The sequence below is a fragment of the Pantherophis guttatus genome, chromosome 1 (genome assembly GCF_059756535.1).
Source record: "Pantherophis guttatus breed Tessera chromosome 1, ASM5975653v1, whole genome shotgun sequence".
Taxonomy (NCBI): domain Eukaryota; kingdom Metazoa; phylum Chordata; class Lepidosauria; order Squamata; family Colubridae; genus Pantherophis; species Pantherophis guttatus.
The window spans coordinates 18,141,153-18,160,323 of NC_142063.1; the positions used below are offsets into that span (position 1 = coordinate 18,141,153).

The 19,171-nt window shown below is 43.9% G+C and overlaps 1 protein-coding gene across 1 annotated transcript; it reads left to right on the plus strand.

Moving 5' to 3' along the window:
- The first annotated feature begins 514 nt into the window (after positions 1-514).
- Positions 515-19,097, plus strand: BTBD2 (BTB domain containing 2). The gene is made up of 9 exons (XM_034437731.2): positions 515-1,322; positions 5,201-5,320; positions 6,500-6,656; positions 7,777-7,882; positions 9,857-10,054; positions 11,325-11,517; positions 13,201-13,288; positions 14,680-14,826; positions 15,864-19,097. Exons 1-9 carry the CDS (start codon positions 544-546, stop codon positions 16,023-16,025), a joined length of 1,950 nt encoding a protein of 649 aa, XP_034293622.2. The 5' UTR covers positions 515-543; the 3' UTR covers positions 16,026-19,097.
- Positions 19,098-19,171: the final 74 nt, after the last annotated feature.

Here is a 19,171-nt window from a genome sequence, read left to right on the forward strand (position 1 = left end):
TTTAACTGCTTTTCTAAATCTGTGAGAAACAACCCCTTTTTCTCTTTGCCTGCTTGAAACCACAAACACAGATACACTTTATTTGATGGAGAGAAGCGAGTCCTAAAGAATAAAAATAAAAAAAATCAGAAAATATTTCCTGTCATGACAAGACTTCGTATTTCAAACCGCCTCCCACCCTTTTCTTTCTTTAAAAAAAAAAAAAAACTTCAAAATATCTATTTCCAAAGGATCAGGATGTCTGCCCGACACCCCCCCTCCCCGTTCTTCCTAAACACAAACCCTCCCCGACCGCGTTTTCAAAGCCTCCTTTCTTTCCTGAAGCGCCTCAATGTCATAATAAATCCCCCTTTTTTTTTATAAAAAAAGATCCAGAGCCCATGGCAATCAATCACAACCCAACCGAAGGGGAAAAAAAGACGCGCTTCTCTCTCTCTCTCTCTCCTTCGCCGCCTCCTCGTAATTAATAGCGGGGCAGGCATGGCAGCTCCTCCTCCTCACCCACTACCGCCGCCGCCCTGCCCGCTCGGGCTCCTTCGCCTCATGGGCCGCGGCCGCTGCTGCTGCCGCCGCCGCCGCCCGCCTTCCCCAGCCGCCCCGCAGCCGCCTCCTCCTCCTCCTCCACCGCCGCCGCCGCCTCGCTCGGGCCTCCTCCTGGCCGCCGCCCTCGTCGTCCTCTCCAGCGGCTCCGGCGGCCGCCCACTCTTCCTGCTGCAGGCGGCCCCTCCCCGGCAGCCGCCTCCGCGCAAAATGGCGGCCGGAGCCGGGCCCGTCGGAAGCGGCGGGGGCTGCGGCAGCCTCTCCTCCAACGCATCGGCGCCGTCGCCCCCTCAGGCCGGCAACGGGCCGCCCCCGCCGCTCCCCGCTTCGCCTGCGGCCGCGCCGCCACCTCCACCACCACCGCCACCCTCGTCCTGCTCCAACAGCGGCGACGGGCCTCTGCTGCTGCTCTCGCCGCCTCAGGCAGCGCTGCCGTCCCCGCCTCTCGCCGTTGCTTCGCCTCAGGCCTCCTCCTCCTCTTCCTCCTCCTCCGGGCCTACGCATAACCACGGAGCGGGAGGAAGGGGCAACAACCCGCTGCCGGTGGCGGCCAGCGGGGCTGCGGCGGCGGCGGCAGCGGCCGCTGCTTCGCCTTCGGGCCCGGCCTCCTCTTCGCCTTCGCCGCCGCCGCTCGGGCCTCGGGAGACGGCCTACAACTGGCAGGCGACGAAGCCGACGGTGCAGGAGCGCTTCGCCTTCCTCTTCAACAACGAGGTGCTCAGCGACGTCCACTTCTTGGTGGGCAAAGGCCGCGCCGGCGCCCAGCGCATCCCGGCCCACAGGTCGGAGAAGGGGGCTTTTGGGGTGATGGGGGGGGGCTCCGTTTCTGAGGAAGGGGGGTCTTGGTGGGTGGGTTGGCGGGAGAGAAATGGGGGAGTCGGGTCTCTTTCCTTGGGGGGGGGATGATTGGGAATTGGAAGGGGAGGAGGAAGGGGGTGCAGAGCCCTCTTCCCCATCTCAAGGAGGAGAAAGATAAAAGATGGAGGTCCTGCCCTTGGAGATAAGGATAGGGTAGCTGTCAGTGGGGCTGAATGCAGCATGTGGGGAAGGGAGAGGTCTGTAGAGGCCCTGGAGGTGTTTATGGGAGGGTGGGGATGTCAGTCATTGGAGGTGAAATTGAGACCATTCCTAGAATGGAAAGGGATCCTTGAGATCATGGAGCCCACCCTCCTGCTCAGTGCAAAAAAAAATAAAAAATAGTAAGTTAAAGCATCCCCAAGGGACGGCTGGTTTGCTCCTGCTTGAGGTTTCCACAGCAAAAAGGGAGTGTCCCTCTCTTGTCCTCCAATCTTATGCTGGACTCCAAGGCAGCTGGAGGAAGGGACAGGGGTGGCAGATTTGGGATTTGATTTAATTTAATTAATTCAATGTATATGCCGCCCCTCCCCCTAAAGAGTAAGGGGAGACTGAAATGAATGAGGTAGGATGGTTGGGGGTTGAAGACGGGGGCAGGCATTGAGGTGAGGGACAACGGGGACGACCAGAAGGCATTGGGTAGAGTTTATTGCGGATAAATAGCTTTGAAAAGGCTGCTTCTCCGTTTTTGTGGCTTGTTGGTGGGACTGGGTTGAGGGCGTGAGGATTGTGCCACAATAGGGTGCAGGATTTCAGAAAGTCAGGCAAAGCAGAGTTAAATTTGGCCTGGCTTTCACAAATAAAAGTCCCCGGCATTCTCAAATGCAGAGTTTGAATACGCTGTAGGGTGGCTGATTTTTCTGCGCAATATCACAACTGAACTGAAGAGGCTGTGGGCCTTAATGCACCCATGGGCAAGACTTAAAATAATATGAAGGGATGGTTCAGTTGGAAACCCCAGGGAGGACTTGGTCCACAACAATTCTAAGGGACAGGCTAGGTCTTGGCTTGTTTGTTTGCAGCCAGTGATTTAGCATTAAGATAGTTGGTGCCAGACTGTGCTGGGTTTGCCTGAGGTTGATTCGCTGCTGCTGGTGGGGGTGGTATTGTGATCTGATTGTGTGGTTTGATTTGTACAGAAGTATTAAATAACATGTTCCTGACTTGAAGTTAGGAAATGATTTATTAACATCTATCTCTGTGAAATCTTATATAACAATGTGAATTAATTTCAGAAAGTTTGCAACATCACGTATTTCCTCAACATGTACGCACATTAACGCGTTGCTATAACACTGAAATCATATCTATTTGCTGCTTCTAAATAGAGCCTTTGTACCACTAAAGAATGGAATTCAAAACCCTGACCAGGAATGCAGTGCATCTCATGACACTTTTGCACAACAGAGCTGATGCTTGCTAAGAGTAAGGAGAGCAATTGTAAAGTGAAAGGTTTCTGTTTAAAACCCTCTTTATGCATGTTACGATACCAAACAGGACATTTTTCTTGAAGCTGCTGAATTGCACACAGCTTTACAGAATTATGCTTATATGACAGTGTAATATTTTTCCAGAATATGAAAAGTTTTTAAACCAGGCTTGGGCTAAATACAGGTAGTCCTCAACTTATGACCACAATTGAGCCTCAAGTTTATGCTGCTAAGTGAGAAATTTGTTAAGTGATTCACTGCAGTTGTTAAATTAGTAACACAGTTGTTAAGTGAATCTGGTTTCCCCATTGACTTTGCTTGTCAGAAGGTTGCAAAAGGTAATCACATGACCCCGGTACATAAATGCTAGTCAGTTGTCAAGCATCCGAATGTAAATCACATGACCACAGGGATGCTGCAATGGTCGTAAGTGTGAAAAATGCTCATAATTCACTTTTTTCAGTGATGATGTAACTTTGAACAGACACTAAGTGAACTGTTGTAAATTGAGGACTACTTGTGCTCATTTTTGCATCATGAGGCCAATAATGTGTTTGTCCCTCATTCTTTGTTCTTGGATTTTTTTTTTCCTGTAGCAAAACAGCTTTTGATAAAAGGCCCTGAATTTGGTGTTAAGGACTTAACAAGAGTAAACCTTAACACAGTTGTAAAACATTTATTGACAGAAGTTAAAAAGTCTTTGAACTGTCTCCTCCCCCTCCTTTTAACAGCCTTCTGATCTGGAGTCAGAGAAACCCTTCTTCACTTATAAAATACAATGTTTCCTTAAAGTCAATAGATCATTGACAGGCAGGAAATGAAATTTAGCACCTCTGCCTGGCCAGGAAGATCCTTGCTGATATAAAGAAGGTAACAAACAATACTGTATTTCCTCTAACCATAAAAAGCTATATTTCCTGCTTTCTCGTGGTCGTAAGAACATATTTCACTTACACCAAGGCTAAAAAACATATATAAACCTTCCTGATATGCGGGTCCGTTGCCAGCTGTCCCAGAAACATGCTTTGTACTATTGCTGACCCAAATAAAATAGAGAAACTTCTCCCCAAGCAGCTGCTTTTTGTGTCTTCTTTCCTTGGAGTAAGGAACCCAGGGAGATTCTCACAACATATATACCAGGGGTGGGTTCTACTTACCTTTACTACCGGTTCGCAGTGGGGCTGCGTGCGTGCTCTTCTGCGCGTGCACAGAAGTGTTTTGATGACGTCGGGGTTGGTGGGCGGGGCTTCCCATCGGTTTTACTACCGGTTCTATAGAACCGGTGCGAACCGGGGGCAACCCACCACTGATATATACCAGTGATGCAGGAGTGAAATGCTCCCAGTTCGGACCGGATCGCCCGATCCGGTAGCGATGGAGGCGGGTGGTTCGGAGAACCGGTAGCAAAAATCCCTGCCCCCCCCCATGCCCAGCTGAGCCGCACAATCATCAGAGGCTTTTTTTTTTTTTACTTTTAAAAGCATTTTTTCTACAACCTCTTTGGCCAAAAAAATGCTTTTAAAAGTAAAAAAAAAAAAGCCTCTGATGATCGTGCGGCTCATCTTGGATTGTCAGAGGCATTTAAAAGAAAAAAAACCTTTTTTTCTTTTAAATGCCTCTGACGATCCCAGCTGAGTTGCCTGATCGGCAGAGGCTTTTTAAAAAAGCCCCTGCCATCAGGCAACTCATTTGGGATCGTCGGAGCCTTTTGAAAGCATTTTTTTACAACCTCTTCCCTGAAGAGGTTGTAGAAAAAATGGTTTTAAAAGTAAAAAAAAAAAAAAATGGCCACGCCCACCCAGTCACATTACCACCACCACCAAGCCACACTCACAGAACCAGTAGTAACAAATTTTAGATTTCACCACTGCTAACCTTTTCTGGACTGAGTGCCCAAAGCGTGCGCACATGCGAACCCCCAAAATACAATGCGCGTGGGGCCCCTCACACACGCCCTGCCCCCCGCACATGCACAGCAGAGACCCGAAGACCAGCTGGCCAGTGGGAGGCACACGCGCATGCACAGCGGAGTTGAACTGAGGCAACGGCTTGCGTGCCATCAGAGAGGGTGCTGCGTGCCACAGGTTTGCCATCACAGATATATACAATTTAAACCACTTTACGCCACTTTATTTAGACATTGTGTACTATACCCACAAGTGTTAAAGTATCCACTTTTATTTCAGCCTGTATGTCCTGGAATCTGATTGAATGAATTTTCAGTATCATTCTCAGTAGTATCATTTATGTAAATCTTAACTCGGGGGGGGGGGGAAATGAAACAGGGTATTTAACTATGGAATAAAAATAGATGAAAGATTGAGAACGGAATCCAGTCAAGTGAGGCCTTTCTTGTTTCTGTTTTTATATGTCAGGTTTGTGCTGGCTGTGGGCAGCGCGGTCTTCGATGCAATGTTCAATGGCGGGATGGCTACAACCTCCACGGAGATAGAATTACCTGACGTAGAGCCTGCTGCTTTCTTAGCTTTGCTGAAGTAAGCCTGTTTTTATGCAAGTAAAGTGATTTCCCCCTCCACATCCCCACACCCCAATTGCAACCTGTCTGCAATAGGGTTGGTGCAGTACTATTCTAGGCATTCATTTTTATTTTAAATACATCTTTTAAAAAAGGGTCTAGCATATAGTTGTTTTAGGAAGATATACTGTTTCCTAGATGGCAATTCTGTATTTTTAGAGCTTTTAAAACTGGTTTCCTTCCTTCCCCCCAGCTCCCATATTTATGCTTCTCTCTCTGATTTTTTCATATGCCCCCTTTTTTAGCCTGGATCAGATTAATTTCTTTTGGCTCGCATGCTTTTAAAATGCGTATCTGAGAAGTTGGGGCTTGAATCTTAAAATTTCAGGAGTAGTATATTGAAAGATTGCCCCTTCTGCTTCTTCATTTCTTCTACTACTTCCAGGCCTGATACCACATTTTTTTAACCTTCAAAACCTGGCAATATAACATTTGTTTCTCTTTGTCAAGCTGGAAGCCTTGTAAGTATGGTTTCCATTCAGTTTATAAGCCCTTAGTAAAGATATGGGAAAGAAAGCTGGTGAGTCACAGTCCCAAAATTGTCCCATTATGATCAGCCTGGTATTGCAATTTAATTAACTGCTATAGATATATCTGGATCTGATCATCTCATGTGTCCTGTCAGAAAGGCAGACAATGTAATGGATATTGAATTAAGTATTAAAACCCCCAAAGACACTACATAAATTTAGACATTTTATAACAAATGCAGGTTTTCAGGTTTGCCAAAATAATGTCCGGAGAGCTGGATTAGAATATCTCAACTGCAAAAGTCACTGACTGGCTTGGTTTTAAAATCTGCAAATCAAAAGTCAGAAGTGTAGCAAATAAAAATATGTACCCTATATGCTAGTGTGCTGTCCAGGGCAGCATACCCTGTCTAAAGAGTTCCAATTTTAAAAAGATGTTCCTTGTCCTCATGGATTTACAGGTGAGATGAATAGTCTCATTTTTTTTAATAAAAAAACCCTGTTATTGAATTGGTACCCAATGGGAATTCACCTCTTAATTAGACAATAGAAAGACTTTCTACGTAACAACTAATAATCTGACATTTCTGATGTATTTTCTCCAGTAAATAATGTGGTTTTGAGTGGAATAATATTTTTCTCCGCCTCCCTCTCCATTTTTCTCTTAGATTTCTTTATTCAGATGAAGTTCAGATTGGGCCAGAGACTGTGATGACGACTCTTTACACTGCAAAAAAATACGCAGTCCCTGCCCTTGAGGCTCACTGTGTGGAGTTTCTGAAGAAAAATCTCAGAGCAGATAATGCATTCATGCTTTTAACCCAGGTACATTTGCCTCTGAACTAGCCTTTTTGGTTGAAAGTTCTTGGCGTGAGTCGAGGAAGATGCTGACACTGGCTACAGGTAGTCCTCGATTTATGACCATTTGTTTAACCGCTTTTCGAAGTTACCATAGCACTGAAAAAACTGATAACCAATCTTTGCACTTGTGAGTGTCACCGCATCCCTGTGGTCACATGTTCAAAATTTGCCAACTGGCATATAGTGATGAAGTTGCAGCTTCTTGGGATCGTGTGATTGCCATTTGTGACCTTCTCGGGGGGCTTCTGACAAGCAAAATCAGTGGGGAAGCCCGGTTCATTTAATGACTGTGTGATTTGCTTAACACCAGCAGCACAAAGATTGCAAAATTGGATCTGACTCATTTAACAATTGCATCACTTAATGACAGACGGTCCAGACCTAACTGGTCATAAATCAGGGATTACTTGTAGTTGCCCACCTTCTCGGATCAATCCTCTGCAAAGCTATCAGTTTTCATCTGCTGCTGAGATAGATCCTTATGAACTTCCATGGTAAAGCCTAGAGATTTTCATGACTTCTGGTTAAAGTTAAAAACTGGGGAGAAAGCAAACACATTCACCAAGTTAGCAGTGGCCTTGGTCAGTGGTGAAATGTAAAATTTGTTAGTACCGGTTCTGTGGGCGTGGCTTGGTGGTGGGGTCATGTGACTGGGTTTGTTTTCCTTTGATTTGTTGCACATGGTCTTGGTAACATTTTCAATCCTAAAGTGTATAGTTGGATGAAATAATAATTTGCAAACCACCACAAATATATTTGCAAACCACAGGCAAAGTGGAGAAGTCCTTAAGGAAACTGTAGCTCACATGGCTTGGATGCCATGATACCATCAGATCTAATTTAACCCAATACCAAATGCATAAACTATGACATATGGTTATCACTTCGTATGAATTTTGTAGAAATTTATATATTTGTAGGACGTTTTCATCCCATCCTTTTGTGCATACGGAGCGTGTATACGTATGAATCTTCACCCTCCTACAAAGTAGGGGATGGAATGGGATTTAAAAAGTCCTGAAGTTAACACACTCCTCTACGTGCTCCTTCCATTTATTCTTACTGATTGATGGCTATTTCTTAGGCAAGACTCTTCGATGAGCCGCAGTTGGCCAGCCTTTGCCTGGAAAACATAGATAAAAACACCTCGGATGCCATCAATGCCGAAGGCTTCACTGATATTGACCTGGGTAAGCTTCTCTCAGAATTGAAAGATGTTCCAACAGTTTGTGCTAAGTTTTTTTTTGCTTGGGTGCTTCCCCCTTTCTCTGAGGTGACACAATTGATAGAGGTGTCCTTCTGTCTGCTTCTCAAGGTATACCCAGCTGTAAGATAAGCAGTTTAAATTGGGCCTGTTAAAACCTCTATTTAGGCTCTTGTCCCTGCCACTGTCAAGTAAAATTAGAATAGATTATGCAAAATTGTCAGCCTGTTTAGTTTGTCTTATTTATACAGGTTGCAGATGTCAGTTGTATTTCTAGTGCCGTTTATTTCTTTAAAGGAAGTTGATTCGGCTCTTCGGTTTGATAGCTCGTGGAATTGTTTACAGACAGATGAAAGGTTGAAGAAAAAAACCAAGGTCATTCAGGTCCCAGTCCTTAAAAGTTGCTGCATTGAAGGGATGAATGTTTACAATTGAATGTTTACAATTTAGGTGCAGCCTTCTGCTTCAATCTCGGGAAACAAACGAGGGTTTTTCTGCTGTGGAAAGTCTTTTCTTCTGTACAAAGTCTTTTTAAAAGTTCCGGAACAGAACCTCCCCTTAGATGAAACCTTAGAGATTCAAGCATCCATCTGTGAAATAGAGACAAATATTATCCCTTGCATGACTGTTTTTTCACACATATTAGCTTAAGAAAAAAATGCTATCCATAGAAAATTGACCTGTCAAGAAAAGTTGTGATTTAGCCTGACTCGTGAAACATAAGTTTCTTTGTAGAGGGATTTTTAAAATATATATATATAAAATCATGTGAGTCTTTTTTCCTGAAGTGGAGCAAACTAGATGCTTGCCTCTTGAGCAGCATTTGTATATTGACCAAGTCAGTCTCAACATCCCTTGCCATGCTTTTGCGTCAAGTGATGGACAAAGAGCGCATTTGGTCCTAGCTGTTCACCAGCAGCACATGATGTTACAAAATGCATTGTCTTGCTAGTTTTGCTATGTGTGGAAAGTTGCCAGCAAAAAAAAAAAAAAGCTAGATTTCTGAGGTAAAATTCCCCCAAGCTCTGTAGAACAACAGGGCAGTATATGTATGGAGCAAGCAGCTTCTGGAAGGAAGATAATAGTTGCAGCAACTTGCCATCATCGTCTCTATGTAATTGATGTGGATTTCTCCTTCCCCCTCTTGCCAGTTTGTCGTCTGGAAGGTTGATTTGCAAACAGTTGTAAGGGTTCTGTTTCTCTGGGAGACATCCTACCTCTCGCTGTTTAATTTCCACCCATTGGGGGTGACTTCTACTAGGGGTGACATGATAGCAGTGTTCCAATATCTAAGGGGCTGCCACAGAGAAGAGGGGTCAACTTATTCTCCAAAGCAAACAAAGGCAGAGCAAGAAGCAATGGATGGGAAGTAATCAAGGAGAGAGAACCAACCCAAAACTAAGGAGAAATTTCCTGATAGTGAGAACTGTTAATCAGTGGAATGACTCGTCTCCAGAAGTTGTGGGTGCTCCAACACTGGAGGTTTTTAAGAAGAAATTGGACAACCATTTGTCTGAAATGCTATAGCGTTTCCTGTTTGAGCAAGCTATTGGGACTAGAAGACCTCCAAGGACCCTTCCAATTCTGATATTCTGTTATCTTCAAATTGCCTTGGATTCTGCTTGTGATATTTCTCCAGGCCTCCGCTGGCCAATGTGGTGTATTTTATCTTGGCTCTCCTGTAGGTGTGTTTTTCTAAAAGGTGCGCTAAGCTCAAATGAGGCCTGGCAGGTGCCTGTATAAAGGGCTGATTCTCCAGGATTCTCTATAAAGCGGAGGTGTAGAGCACTTCCTGAACTAGTAGTTCAGGCTATTAAGTACAGTATTGAAAGTTAGGAGATTTTCAACACTGGCTGATTTTGACAGTGAAAGGATTACCCACCCACCCATGTTTATCCTTATCCCAAAATAGCGATGAAAGATGAATCTTGTTGGTAGTGACGTTCTCTTTGTCTGATAGATACCTTGGTGGCAGTTTTGGAGCGAGACAGCCTTGGCATCCGGGAGGTGCGCCTCTTCAACGCAGTGGTCAGGTGGTCAGAGGCTGAGTGTCAGCGGCAACAATTGCAGCTGATACCAGAAAACAAGCGGAAAGCTTTGGGCAAAGCTCTTTCCCTCATTCGCTTCCCCTTGATGACAATCGAGGAATTTGCTGCAGGTATTTGGGGGCACTTTCTCAAAAGGGGGGTTTTAAATCAAATATCTGGTGGGTTAATAACTTTATGCCAGTGAGGGCATTTATGTATTTGAAAATATTTCTGCTCCTTCGTTTTGATTCTGACTCCCTGTTCTTACCAGCTACTTACTGCCAAAATAAAATAAAAATAAAATAATAATGGCAGTTTAGGTAATGGGCCAGTCTGTATGTCCTTCTTACCCACAAAAATATTCCTATTTGCTTCTAATTGGGCATGTTTGCATTTTGTACTAGAAGGCAGATGGCAAAGAGACAGTTGTAACCAAACTATGAACGCCTGCCTTCATATATACCCACAGTTACCCAGATGAAATCAAGTCATACTTTCTGTCTTACATGCAATTTATACTGTGAGCCAGTGGTGAAATCCAATTTTTTTTTACTACCGGTTCTGTAGGCGTGGCTTGGTGGGCGTGGTGTGGCTTGGTGGGCGTGGCAGGGGAAGGATACTGCAAAATCTCCATTCCCACCCCACTCCAGGGGAAGGATATTGCAAAATCTCCATTCCCACCCCACTCTGGGGCCAGCCAGAGGTATTTTCCAATTCTCCAAACTACTCAAAATTTCTGCTACCGGTTCTCCAGAACCTGTCAGAACCTGCTGGATTTCACCCCTGCTATGAGCCCTTGCATTCATAACTAAATCTGAACATCTGCTTCCCTGCATTCATCTGATGATCCCTCATATCTGGAGCATCCTCAAGATATTTGGATCACTCTCCTGCTCCCCCCAACACCCTCCCGACCTCTGCTGTGCATTTTGCAATTCCCTTGCATCCTTGTGCGTCCTCCCTGACCCCCATGGCACCTCTCACGCACACCCTCATACCTTCGCAGCCTAGCACCTCTTCCTTGTGCTGTGCCATACCATTTGGATATGCAGCCACTTCTTTAGTTCTAACTTAAACTTCGGTGGGCCTGGGACTGACTTGATGACTTTTTTACAGACTGGTTGTGGGAAGGAAGTTGCCTCAGCTAAGATTCAGTCCACAGTGGCAACTGGAGCTGCAGGGATTGCCATCATTAAGCGATGCAGTCACACTTTATGACTGCATCGCTTAGCCATGGAAATCCCAATCCCAATTGCTGTCATAAGTTGAGGACTACCTGTAAAACATGATCCTAAAGAGAGAGCTGGTTTCTGGGAAGAAAAGCAAGAAAAAAAAATGTATCTCAGTGAAAGTAATGATCCTCTCACCATGGTTATCTGAATTCCTTTCTGCTTTCTGCAGGACCAGCTCAGTCGGGGATCCTCACTGACCGTGAAGTGGTTAGCCTGTTCCTTCATTTCACGGTCAACCCCAAGCCACGGGTAGAGTTCATCGACCGCCCTCGTTGCTGCCTGAGAGGGAAAGAGTGCAGCATCAACCGTTTTCAGCAGGTGGAAAGCCGCTGGGGTTACAGTGGGACCAGTGACCGGATCAGGTATTCTTTCCACCACCGCTCTATTGACCTAGCACTGAAAACATCATATTTCATATATTTATTCTTCAAACAAAGTTCGCAAATTCAAATGAGCAAAACAAAGAAAATTAAAATGTTACATGGACGATAGGCATGTTAGTGCAATTACACACACACACACACGGACCTCTTAAATATGGGGTGAGGTCCACCAAAGTTTAAGTTAGAACTAAAATAGTAGCTGAGACAACTGAATCGGATAAAATATTTCTGACTCTTGACGACCCTGTTACCAAAATCGAATTTTTGGCAATCGAGTTTAAAACAGTTTACATTAGTTTAAAGCGGTTGTTTGCGCATGTTATATTATGATTAAAACTAAAAAAGTCATTTACAGGTAAAACATTACTAGGTACAATTTTTTTTATGCAATGCCTAAATCTGACCGCAAGTGTTGCAGTTCTAAACTATCCAAGCCAAGAATTTCAAGCTATCACCGAGTTCCCAGGTGGGGAAGTTTTGTGGTTCATCCAACTGTCTTGGGAAATTTTGGAAGAACTTTGGAAGATTATCCCAGTCTGATGTAATGATTATCAGCAGCCTGTCATTTAAAGCAGGTCTGGATATCTGAATTACATTCATCAACAGAAATGACAGTGCCCCTGTGTGGAAGGGGCAGGGAAGAAGCCTTGGGAAGAATTTCCATGTTTTGCTTTTGAATGGTGTGCTCAAAAAGTAGGTGGGCTGGAATAAAAGTGGGCACAAACCAGGAGAAAAGTAATTAAATTAAAAAGTTAAATTTTGAAACCTCTATAGTTTGAGCAATGAAATACAGGGAATATCATTGTGGGACCAAAGGCAGACAAATGAAGCTAGCTTCAGATGATGGACCCCAATGGTGGGACATGGCTAAGAAGGGGACAACTACTGATTCATAGGTGCAAAGGGCTAGGTGTACCCCCCCATCTGAGGGATACTGCCTTCCATACAATTAATCTCCCATCTATATCCCAGTTAATGTCCCATCTATACCAGGGGTGTTCAACCTTGACAACTTTAAGACTTGTAGACTTCAACTCCCAGAATTCCTAAGCTGACGGAATTCTGGGAGTTGAAGTTCTGAAGTCTTAAAGTTGCCAAGGTTGGACACCCCTGTTCTCTATGATATTTTGTGCGAGAGTTTAAACTAGGGCGATTGTGCCACCCAAGCTGCCCGTGATATGTTGATCTTTACTCCGGTAACAATAAGTGGATCAATAATGCCAACAGATCACATAGATTTGCTGTCGTCTTGCAGTTGAACAACCTGAAATTGATGCTAATTAGTTTATTCATTTTTACTTCATATACTGGAGTAAAAGAAAGCCTTCCTTTAGGTCTTTCTGGGAACAAAACAAATGGTAATCAGATGCATAAAGTAACAAGCATCTGGCACCACTTCAAAGGCTTGTTCCCTTTTTTGTTTCCATCCCATTAATTTTTATTTGAAATGATGGTATGCAGATCTAGATTGGGGGCTATTGCTGACTTGCTCAGTTATTTTCAACTCTCAGGTTTTGGAAGTGTTGGGTATTCAAAACAAGGCTGTCTCCCAGAGGACAAAGAAGAAAGAAAGGAAAAACTTTATAACTGGAGTAGCTTCTTTTCTTTCACAGTGATTTGGTCTGTCTATTTTTTTTTATTTTTTTTTTGCAAACTCTGCAGGTTCTCTGTCAACAAGCGGATATTTATAGTTGGATTTGGGTTGTATGGCTCGATCCATGGCCCCACAGATTACCAAGTAAATATACAGGTAGATAACTTTCTGGATTTGATTTGCATGAGTGGGTTGTGAAGCAACACGGGTGAATTTACAGGTACATCATTTCCTCCATTGATGGCAAACCTTTCAGGCTCCACACAGGTCAAAAAATTGGAAAATGTCTTACTTGACAGCTGGCATGTCACATCCCCAAACAAAAGCAGAACAGTTATTATTATTATTGTTTAGACTTCTATACCGCTTCATAGTGCTTTACAGCCCTCTCTAAGCGGTTTACAAAATTTACAAAGTTAGCATATAGCATATTGCATATTAGCATATTGCATTAGCATTAGCATATTGCCCCCAACAATCTGGGTCCTCATTTTACCCACCTAGGAAGGATGGAAGGCTGAGTCAACCTTGAGCCGGTGAGATTTGATCTGCTGATCTGCTGAACTAGCAGTCAGCTGAAGTAGCTGCAGTACTGCACTCTAACCACTGCGCCACCTCAGCTCTTAGTTCTTTACATTTTAATATCTAAAACAGTCCAATTATGCATGTTGCATTAACAGGCTGCATTAACAAAGGGATAGAATCAAGATCATGTGAAGTGTTAATACCTTTTTATAATGCCTTGGTAAGGCCACACTTGGAATACTGCATCCAGTTTTGGTTACCATGATGTAAAAAAGATGTGGAGACTCTAGAAAGAGTGCAGAGAAGAGCAACAAAGATGATTAGGGGACTGGAGGCTAAAACATGCAAAGAACAGTTGCCGGAATTGGGTATGTCTAGTGAAAAGAAGGACTAGGGATTACATGATAGCAGTGTTCCAATATCTCAGGGATTGCCACAAAGAAGAGGGAGTCAAGCTATTCTCCAAAGCCCCTGAGGGCAGGACAAGAAACAATGGATGGAAACTAATCAAGGAAAGAAACAACCTAAAACTAAGAAATTTCCTGACAGTTAGAACAATTAGTAGAACAACTTGCCTCCATAAGTTGTGAGTGTTCCAATTATGGAAGTTTTTAAGAAGAGATTGGACAACTATTTGTCTGAAATGGTATAGGCCTAAGAGCTTCCTGCCTGAGCAAGGGGTTGGACTAGGAAACCTCCTTCCAACTCTGTTATTCTGAATGTGATCTCCATTCTCATGCAGCCTTTCCAGCCTCTAAAAATTATGCAAGAATGGAGCATGCTTTTGAAAATAGTTGTGTTGATGTACATTGCTGTGCCATCCAAAATGTTGTGGTGTGTCAACTTTGACCCGGGTTTCATAGGTTCGCCATCCCTGCCCCAGACCTTGTTATCAGAAAGGAACATTGCTGTTTTTCCTATAAACAAAATTATAATAGAATTTTTTTTAAAAAACCCATATGTTCCAAAAAAATAATAATTCCATTTTCCATTTTCTGTCTCTTTGCCTTCTACCTTTTCAGATAATTCACACAGACAGCAACACCGTCCTGGGCCAAAACGACACTGGATTTAGCTGCGACGGATCCTCCAATACTTTCCGGGTGATGTTTAAGGAGCCTGTGGAGATCCTGCCCACTGTCAGCTACACAGCCTGTGCAACGCTGAAGGTGCTTGGAGTCTTGGAAGAGGGAATATTCTTGAAAGAGCAACTCTTTCTGCAGCTTTTTCTGAATTTGCTTTTCTTGGTGGGGGGAAAACAAGGAACAACTCAGGAGGCTGATTTTAACATTTGCTAGCTATAGTGCCCTGTTTTTAGTCCTGAATCTCTTTCAGGATGGTGATAGGATGGAAGCAGAGAACCTGGGTGATTGGTTATACTTGTAAGGTACAGGTAGTCCTCGATTTACAACCATTTGTTTAGTGACCGAAGTTACAACAGCACTGAAAAGAGTGAAATGGTCATTTTACACAAAGCATCCCCATGGTCTCGTGATCAAAATTCAGATGCTTGGTAACTGACTCATATTTATGACGGTTACAGTGTCCCTGGGTCATCTGATCACTTTTTGCAACCTTCTGACACATCAATGGGGAAGCCAGATTTGCTTTACAATTGTGTTACTAACTTAATAATTGCAGTGATTCACTTAACAAACCGTGGCAAGAAAGATTGTAAACTGCAGCAAACACATTGAACAACTCTCTTGCTTAACGGAAATTTTGGACTCAATTGTCGTAAGTCAAGGACTACCTGTACACTCTCGGGTGGGGTATCTTGGACTCCGAGAGGAAAGGCAGAAATGCAGTAATTGAAAATAAATCACTGGCTATAGACACTTTGGGGGGGCGGTTGCTCAGGCCTGCTGTAGTCCATACAAGAGCCTTGGTGGCACAGTGGTTAGAATGCAGCACTGCAGGCTACTTCTGCTGACTGACTGCAATTTGGCAGTTCAAATCCCACCAGGCTCAAGGTTGACTCAGCCTTCCATCCTTCCAAGGTGGGTAAAACGAGGAGCCAGATTGTTGTGGGCAATATGCTGACTTTGTAAAACCACTTACTGAGAGGTGTAAAAGCACTATGAAGCGGTATATAACTCGAAGTGCTATTGCTGTAAGAGTCAAGGGATGGTCCCAGCTCAGTAGATCAGCTTCCTGACTCAAAGAAGGCCACTCTTACAACTTTGCTTTTCAATGCTTCATTTAGGGACCCGACTCTCACTATGGAACCAAAGGATTGCGGAAGGTGGTCCACGAGTCACCAACCACGGGAACAAAGACCTGTTTTACTTTCTGCTATGCTGCCGGCAACAACAACGGCACCTCAGTGGAAGATGGACAGATCCCAGAGATCATCTTCTACACATAGCAGGTGCTGCTGGAAATTCGCCATCGGACAGGCTCGGCGCTCCCTTCCCGCCCCCTCCATCTGAGACCGCCAGCTTGTTCTGCTACAGTGATAGGATGGGCTCCCGTTGGCAGACTCGGATTGGGCAAGCACTCCCAGATTGCACGTTCTCTACATCCAGATGCATGTCGGCCTTGCTGGACTGAGGCTGGCAATCTCTCCTGTTTGTGTTGGCAATCTGGCTGGGTGATTTCCTTGCACTGAATGTAGCTGCTTTTACATCTAGTCATCCTCGTGGAGGAAACTTAACTCTCATGAGAAGTGACTCCCCCACCCCCCACCAGAGATTTCCCCTCCCCACATTTCTGGCAGGCAGGAGGCTAGCATGGGGTTGGTGGCGAAGGCGTCTTAGATGGTTGGTATATCAGCAGAGTGGTAGGGCTTTGTTCCCATTGCCCTTGTCCCCTCCCAGTTGTCTAGCAGGACAAATGACTTGTTCTCTTTGGGGTAATTGTGTACACAGCCTGATGGTGGGGTGTGTGTGTGAACCTTTTGCATGACAAGCAGCATTTCAAGACAATCCTTGACCCTGAGAAAATAGCAGAGCTAAAACAGGCCAATCAACTGACTTTCCAGTTCAGTGTTTCTCAAACATGGCCCTTTTAAGAGGTTTGGATTTCAATTCTGGGAGTTGAAGCCCAAACCTCTTAAAAGGGCCATGTTTGAGAAACACTGTTCCAATGTGTGTTTGCTGGCTTTCAAGGGAAAGTAAAGTGTGAATTTACTTTACTGACCTGATCTGACCCGATATGTCAGATTGGGACCCTGATCCAGACAAAGGCAGCCCTGCTTGGCGTGGATAATGCAGATTTATTAGGAGGCTAATAACATTTGGAGGATGACATCAGGAAAGGCTGCCTTAAGATCTACTTTACACGACTTTTCCTCCTTGTGTGCGAGGTTGCTGAAGAGTCAGCAGCAGATTGTGGGTCTCCCTGCTCGTGGCCTTGGCGAGCAGCTTGCAACCACGTGTACTTGATCATTGTAATTAAGAGAAGCATCTAAATTTCTGGCCTTTTGTCCTCAGAAAGTTTCTTCTGCTGCTAATATAGTGCAACTTAACAATGCATTTTTGATTCTTGTTACCCTAGTGACAGGCTGGTGCTGTGGTTAGTTTGTGTTTGTATGCGTGTGTGTATTTCCCCTTAAACAGGGAGAGAACCCCCCTGTCTCTTAAGCCATTTTTTGCAGAAATTTAATTCAGAGAGAGAGATTTCAGGAATTTTTTCAGGAGGAAAAATGCCTTTTTACGTTCACGAATTCTTAAGCTAGAATACGATTCTTATGGGGTGGGCAGAAAAAGCATGTGGTTTGTTTTTTTTTTCCATTGTTCAGATGCATTCAGGGTGGCTCTAGGCAACCCCAGCTGTATGGCAGAACAGCTTCCCCAGCTGTGCTTCCACTTGAGCATAACTTGGACTAACGGTATGTGGCAGTCCCTGACTAAAAGGACTTTTATGACTCTTGGCCAGGTGTTGCTTTATTCCCTTGTGCTTGGTTCCTCTTCCTATTAGTAAGTCACAGCTGTCAGTGTGCTATGGATGCTACTTTCCTACATTTGTTACTTTGGGAAAATTGCAATATGAAGCAAGCAATCCTAGAAAGTATTTGCGGGCGCTATTCAGATAAGCGCCCCAAAATATGATGGTGTGGGGTACTGGGTCAGCTTTTTACTCTGGTGGGAGGGTAAAACTAAATCCCACTGTGATGATCTACAAATTTATCCATTGTTACTGCAAAATCGTCCACATCCATGATTGTTTTGGTCAAGGATTTGGTGTGATTCACCCAAACTATATACATGCCCTTCTCCAGAGCAAGTAATAAATCAGCAAGAAAGCAGTTCAATTCTCTGAGAAATAGTTCCTCATACTAAATATCTGCGCAGTTCCTCTACGATAGTCAGTTGTGTTGTACATTTTGTTTCTCAGTGGAAATTCACTGACTTGCTTTCTCCAACCTGGTGCCTTCTTGAGGTGCTGGACTGCAACTGCCATCATTCTCCAGCAACAATTTGGGCATTACTTTGGGAAACCTGCTTTTAAATATGACCCCTTCAATTTATCCTGATGGCATTAAGACCTTGTTTGGTTCACCAAAGTTGAGTCCATCTTCCTTTGATTCTAACAAGATATTTGACCACAAAACGTCTTCAACTGGGACAGAATCTTTAATCGGGAAAAAAGGGTTGCCCTGGATATATATATATATATATATTTTGCCATTCTCAGTAGGTGTTTCCCTTTGAAACTACTTGTCTGGAAATACAGATTACTCCACAGAAGTCCTTGAGCCTTATGTCACGCAAGTCTGTTTTTGAATCTCCCTTGTATAGTTAACCACTGTATAATGTGTACATTTCTATTCCGGCCAGTATGTAGAATGGAACCATTATCCACTTACTAGCTCTCCATCAGCAGACAGTAGAGAAAATATGCACATTGGTGATTTTTATCAAGAGGCTTATTCAATATGCACACATTAGTTCATAGGGCTCTAAATTTTATAGCTTGCTTTCCTGCGGGGATTCTTAACATCCTCTTACCTTCACCACCACCACTCTTCCAGAGAACTGTTTTCTCAGCAATGTGCTAATCTGTTTTTCTGTAGATGAAAAATAATCATTGAAAAGTTTCTAAAAAGGCCTACTTAAAAATAGTTTAAAGGTAGTTTGTAACTCTGACTGCAGGCTACTTTAAATTGGATGGCTGAAAGCATTTCAGTCATCCTTTGAAATCCCTTTGGGGGGGGGGGTGTTGTAGGTCTCCGATTGTTGTATAAAATCTGGTGTTTATTAAAATGTTACCAACTGAAAGGAAAGTTCAGTTGAAGTTCTTGGAGCCTGACACAAATTCTAGCATTTGCAAATTAATCTTGGTGATGCCAAGAGCAAACTTTCAATAGTGTCACCGACTGCTCATGCAATGCTATACAATAACTGTATCAGAAACTGTATTATTCAGCGTTTCACCACCTCTCCTTCCTTTCTGTTTGTAAATAGCAAGTGAATAAAGGCAGCAAAGTTGTCTTTAAGCATTTGTGTGTGTGTGTGTGTGTGTGACATGAGAGAATGGGTACCCACAGCCAAGTTTAAATTGCAGATTCAA

Coding starts and splice junctions, on each gene's coding strand:
- BTBD2 (XM_034437731.2), top strand. CDS start 544: ATGGGCCGCGGCCGCTGCTGCTGCCGCCGCCGCCGCCCGCCTTCCCCA. Junction 6,657..7,776: donor CATTCATGCTTTTAACCCAG/GTACATTTGCCT, acceptor GCTATTTCTTAG/GCAAGACTCTTCGATGAGCC. Junction 13,289..14,679: donor ATTACCAAGTAAATATACAG/GTAGATAACTTT, acceptor CTACCTTTTCAG/ATAATTCACACAGACAGCAA.